Here is a 6,186-nt window from a genome sequence, read left to right on the forward strand (position 1 = left end):
AACGTAGCTGCTCATCAAAGAGTCAAAGCTCCGTTTCCTCTTGTTCTTTTACGAGCATTGCCTTGCATTGCGACGGGGTAAGATTCGCAGTTTGCAACAGTCGGCCTAGTTAAAGTCGTTGCCATTACATGTGACCTGCGTGTTTCTCCCTTGAAGTCATTCGGATCAAACGCAAGGAGGAAGCTATCTGCTGCATCTTCCTTCGTGTGATTATAAGAAATTTATGATAATGAGCAAGCACCGTTTCGTCATGAGCTGCTTGAGGAAATAACGTGTAGAAGATGTTTCGTCATTGACATAATTACTTGGTGTAATTAATCGCGCTTAATTTCAAACAAAAGAATAGAACTGCGTGCGTGCGTGCGTGCGTGCGTGCATGTACATAACAGTATTTCATTAGAAAATTATACACGATTCCAAAAATGAACGACTCAATTTCAATCGTGCACAAAAGTACAGTGTTGTTGTGTCTCCAAGCTCTGCTGCGAGAAGACATTCGATAAGTTTGGCAGACTTTACGCGCGACGCGATCATCGCGAATGGTACAGAATCATTCCGAGAGGCCTAATGTGCTGCCACGAGAGAGAGAGAGAGAGAGAGAAAGAGAGAGAGAAAGCAGATGGTTCGATATAACGCAGGCTCTATGCATGCTCTAGCTTTCGCGCTTATCGACCGTGGCGTAAACTCCACCGAAAAGGCGCGGGGGTGTGGTCGAATATATTGTCTCGCCACGTCTGAATATTTCAGAAATGTAGGAAAATTGCGCAGCGCGCGCACAATCCCTCACACTGCGATTTCGACTAATTAACTAATTAACCTGATATCATCAAGCATGACAAAACGAGAGAGAAAGAGAGAGAGAGAGAGAGAGAGAGAGAGAGAGAGAAAGAGAGAGAGAAATAAAACAATTCGTCCCAAATCTATCCAAAACATACGTTCCAAAATTCGAATTTAAAGAATGAACAAAAACGGAGAATATTAATATCGGACTAAAATGAATAGAGTTTATAATTTTTTTAATATTCTTGTATATTACATGTCGATTACTTTTTCATATATTTTCTGTGTATATGATAGACAAAAAGCATATGTGTTATACTCTGTACAAAAAAATATTTAAAGTAACGCAAAATTTTGAATAATGACGTAGTTGCGTGTATTTTAATCTATTTTAGAAACAAATCTGATTTATTGATATATTGATGTATCTCTCCTTGCTCTGCTCTATTCTAGTCTCTCTCTCTCTCTCTCTCTCTCTCTCTCTCTCTCTCTTTCTCTCTCTACATTTGTAAAAAATACTACACTAAAAGTACTTTTTCTAAAAAGATTAGTGTGAAAAGGCAAAAATACACAGGAGGAGATATCTCGTGTGTATCCAAGATGGTTTGTCGTTTGTCGACATCTTAATTTTGTTTACGGTAAAGGTCGTCTCAAAATGTCACACAAAAATAGAGGATACTTGTGGAATATCTCGGCAAAATTAGACGTGTGATATCTAAACTAAATGGTCAAACGGCATTTAAATCAACAATATATAGTAAAACAAAATTTGTCAATTGCCGTTGATACAAACTCTTCACTATATTTTCAAGTTCTCCACTGAACTGAACGGAACTGAAATGCCCCAATCTTAAATTGGTTTAGTTTGGAATAATTCCTCCCCTTCCTCACACTACTACATGCACAAGAACACAACTAAAAATAGTTGTTATTTTATGAAAAAGGCATCGAGATTGAAAGGGTTAATGCAATAAAAAGAGGTCGGGATGGCTCGTAGTTGCCTTGCAAAAAAAAAAAGCACAAACAAGTACGAAGTAGTGTGCTTTGATAAAAGGGATACGACAGTATTATACACAAATATCGACATACGTTGCACCGAAATGCTACGACTAGGAAAAAACATCAGGCGTTCGCTCGTAATTTTACGCCAAGGTCGAACGTGTGATCAAACGTGAATTGCAGAGATGTGTCTATATCGACATATCGGATGGTATCGGCTCAAATAATATAAACCCTTCGACGTCTAATTACTTTTGTACCGGAACTTTTCGTCGCTGCGTAAAATGTACTAAAAAACACGCAGGAAACCGTAACTACGGATATTGAAAATTTTAGCGACCAAATTCGCGAGGTAATCAGCTGAGAAATATTATACGCATCGCTCTGATTCAGACACCGGATACATCAGATTTGATGTTGAACGCGATATTGCACTGCAAAATATATATCACGAAAGAATATTTTTGTATTTGATCACATAAACCATATCCTTGACCGTGTGACTCGTACTAATTATAATATATTAATACACATTACATTTGTATTAATAATGCAAAATTGTAAATTTAACAAGTGTACATATTCCAAGCACAGAAATAACATTGAAATTTCTGGTCAGCGGTTTACCTCGAGAAAAGGCGTACCAGACGTGAGAGAGAGAGAGAGAGAGAGAGAGAGAGAGAGAGAGAGAGAGAGAGAGAGAGAGAGAGAGAGAGAGAGAGAGAGAGAGAGAGGGAGAGGGAGAGGGAGAGGGAGAGGGAGAGGGAGAGGGAGAGAGAGAGAGAGAGAGAGAGAGAGAGAGAGAGAGAGAGAGAGAGAGAGAGAGAGAGAGAGAGAGAGAGAGAGAGAGAGAGAGAGAGAGAGAGAGAGAGAGAGAGGGAGAGAAAAAGAGAGAGATCTAGTAATCTTTAAAGATAACGGCATGCGAGACTGCAACCACCTGCCGCCGCTCCTGCTGCGATCGAGAGTAAAAGAACGACGGGGGTTGATGAAGGAAGAGTGAACGAGGGAGAAGAGAAGGAAGAATGCGGCGAAGGGTGGCGGATACGCGCGAGAGGCGGCGGATGGCTAGAGGAAGAGACGGAAATGGATAGAGAGACGGCGCGAGGGTGAGGCGAAAGGAGAACGCACGCAGGGCGGAGGGCAGAGAAGGACGATGGTAAAAAGCGGCGCGACGACATGGTATCGATTTGCTAACAGATTCGCGCGTACACGTACGATACTAACGCCTGTCGTTTCTCGACGGCGCGGCGGGGCTAACGTAGCGCGAGAAGAAGGCAGAGCGGAGAGTAACAGGCGCCCTGAAGCTTTATATATAGAGGCTGAGCCACGAGCAGACGGCCCGTGATGCTTAAATATAGACGAAATGCAACGGGGTGTCTCCCGCGCGCGCGCGCGCGCGTGCGAGCGTGTATGATGAAGAGAGAGAGAGAGAGAGAGAGAGACACAGAGGTGGAAAAAAGAGAAAGAAATACGCACATTGACGGATATAGAAAAAGAGAGAGAGAGAGAGAGAGAGATACACACTATTTATCGCACTATTTATGCGACAGCGAAGCGAAAACGCATGCACGGGGTAAAAAAGTAGAAAAGGTGACAAGAGGAACGAATAAGAGAACGACGGTCGGTACAAAAAGGGAGTAGGGGGAGAGTGGGGGGGAGGAAAGGCGAAGAAGAGGCCCTGCATACGCAGAGAACAGTTATGGCGGACCGCGCAGCGTCGTCTGCTACGGACGTAATCGCGAGAGTTGTGATGATCGCGAATCAGCGTTTTTACACGCGACTCGCGATTCGCGACTCTCGCGTGCGAATAAGCGCGAATACGCGCAGTCAACGACGCTATCCGGCGCGAAAAAGGAATCGTTACTAGATGCGCGACGCCGGTATGAACGGCTGTCTTTCTCTCTCTCTCTCTCTCTCTCTCTCTCTCTTCCTCCCACTCCATCTCCCTACGTATCCCTATGTATCTTACGCTCTGCTTCTCTTTCTTCGTGATTGCGAATCGTATCAATATCGGAGCACAAGTAAAAGGCTAGTCGCGGAGCATGATAGCGGATAGAACGAAAACGGAACGAAGCGGCGAGCGCGAGAGATCGGTAGAAAGAGACGGCGCATCGCTCTCTCTCTCTCTCTCGCTCTCGCGCTCGCGCTCGCGCTCGTTTCGCACAGTGGCAAAATTTCGTACTTACTTGCCGAGTTCCTCCTTCAAATCGTAGTTGTCACTGAATCGTGTGCAAGCCGTGGGCACGGCCATACCGAGGCTATTCACGATTATTTAACCGCACCACTCGGGAACGCGAGCGCGAGAGCCACTGCCGGCCGCCACTGTACTGCACACACGCGCTAGGGGAAACTTCGCAGGTCAAATTCGATCAATAGAGGGGAACCGCCGCGGCGCTGCTCGAACACCGGGACGGCAGCGGCGGCGGCGACGACGACGACGACTACACGAGACGAGTTGGTGGGGGTAAACGGGCTGGACCGAGCGAAGCGGGACGGGGGAGAGACGCCTCTGTCCGCGGCGGCGGTGGCGGCGGCTGTGCGCGAATCGTAGACACCGTCAACACCGGTCAACGACGACAGCCAGCGCGATATATACGCGAAGAAAATTTCGCTTCTCTCTTTTCTCTCGCGTTCCGCGTTTTACTTCGCAAGCGATTACTTCGCCTCGTCGCGAGATACCACACAACACGCGCGCATCCGCACTGTTCGCCGGCAAACCGTCGACTGACTCGCGTAGTGACAACAACGAATTGTCGACGAAGGGGGGGGGGGCGGCGGACAAGGTAAGGTCGGCAATGGCGGCCGACGAACGAACCGTGGCTGCGGCGCGCTCTCGTTCGCATACTCGCGATTCAACGGGGATCGTCTCGAAAGGGATACGCGGACGACGCGATGCCGGGCGATGCTTGGAAGCTGAGTCCGAGTCAAGTCGCTAGATCGGGAACTGCTCCGACGATTATGAGCTTGGATATCTCTCTCTCTCTCTCTCTCTCTCTCTCTCTCTCTCTCTCTCTCTCTCTCTGCGAACAGAGAAACAACACACATCCCGTCTTTCGCATTACGGTGTAACATTCGACTATATTCAGGGTTAAATGTACGCCCTCTTATTAATAAACATCGCACGTGTAAACACGTGTGTTTTTATCGCAGGAACGCAAACAACGCCGCTGCGAGATCTGCTTTTCGTCGATCCAAAAGTAAAGAAAACAAACAACGATCGATTGTATCGAAATAAATTTCGCGCTTTCGAATAGATTTCTCTCTCTCTCTCTCTCTCTCTCTCTCTCTCTCTCTCTCTCTCTCTCTCTCTCTTCGTGATACTCGTGATAATTACTACATCATTCAATACGATATCATTCGTTAGCAGCCACTCTCTTGTACAATTGCGCGCAAATGTGCGCATAATATATACTTAATCGGAAATTTATATCCGTCATGTTGAATTTTGCTTGGAAATGCTCATCATGCGATATCGCGAACTTGGTGTTTCTATTCGATCGGGGAAACGATCAGTTCAAGTCAAGTCCAATTTACAAAGCATTGAGTCGAGATGGCTATTGATGAAAAATCGTAGAATTATTACCGAAATCTGCTATTGCCGCTTGTCGCGAGATCATGCCGAGAGCAACGCCAGACGATAAGAACATTTGCGATGTTTGCCAATTTGCGGCGAAGAGACAACCGTCGACCATCGCCGTCGACTATGGAAAGGCTCTTGAGTGATTCGCACGGACCGACGAGTTCTCTCGATCATCGTGAACGGCGCCGCTCGATAGACGGCGGCTGCACACCACCGCTGTCGGGCATAAGCGCGAGATTTACTACTGCGCGGCGCGCGTACCGCTCAGCATCACTTGGACGCGCCATCTTGGCGCAATTCCAAAACTGTTGCAACCGGCGTATCGCTTTCCCGATCTCGAATTCCTCCATTGATTTTGGTAATACACTTACAAAAAATGCCGTTTATGCCATTGCTCTTTCCGACAGCGATATTTGTGCACACGTTAGTGCGCATTTGTTATCTCACGGTTATTTCACGGTCGTAAGTTGAGAGGGAAAAATTTAGATCGTACACGGGTCAAGTGGTTAATTGTATATTATATTTGGGTTAATCTTACAAATTTAATCTTACGTCTTACGGCGTGTGGTAAATTTATCAAAAGAACGTACGTGTAATCCTATAGTAAATTACTATATCGCATGCCTGCGTATAATGCAACGACTGTCATTTTGAGATAAAATAAGCACAGATAGTATTTGTCGCAGCATAAACAGTCGTTGCATCATAGACAAATATATGGAATTCTCTTCTATCGACAAAAGAGAGTTTGGAATATCGGTCACAATCGCATAAAATGTATAATTTTTCGTATAAAGTTTCGCTGTGTCATATTGATGGGCCGC

General features: G+C 45.8%; 1 protein-coding gene across 27 annotated transcripts in view; it reads right to left on the bottom strand.

Moving 5' to 3' along the window:
• The window catches only part of CaMKII (Calcium/calmodulin-dependent protein kinase II), a 113,078-nt gene extending 108,564 nt beyond the window's left edge, over positions 1-4,514 (bottom strand). For 9 of the 27 annotated variants that reach the window (XM_025308118.1, XM_025308111.1, XM_011144641.3 and 6 more), the window contains exon 1: positions 3,969-4,509. In XM_025308118.1, the coding sequence (XP_025163903.1) occupies positions 3,969-4,033 (65 nt within the window). In that variant the 5' untranslated portion in view covers positions 4,034-4,509. Of the gene's footprint in view, positions 1-3,968 lie in introns of all 27 variants that reach the window. The other 18 variants (XM_011144647.3, XM_025308121.1, XM_019842356.2 and 15 more) reach the window with 5 other exon arrangements.
• Between the last annotated feature and the right edge of the window lie 1,672 nt (positions 4,515-6,186).

Source organism: Harpegnathos saltator, unplaced genomic scaffold (genome assembly GCF_003227715.2).
Source record: "Harpegnathos saltator strain DR-91 unplaced genomic scaffold, Hsal_v8.6 scaffold139, whole genome shotgun sequence".
NCBI classification, from domain to species: Eukaryota; Metazoa; Arthropoda; class Insecta; order Hymenoptera; family Formicidae; genus Harpegnathos; species Harpegnathos saltator.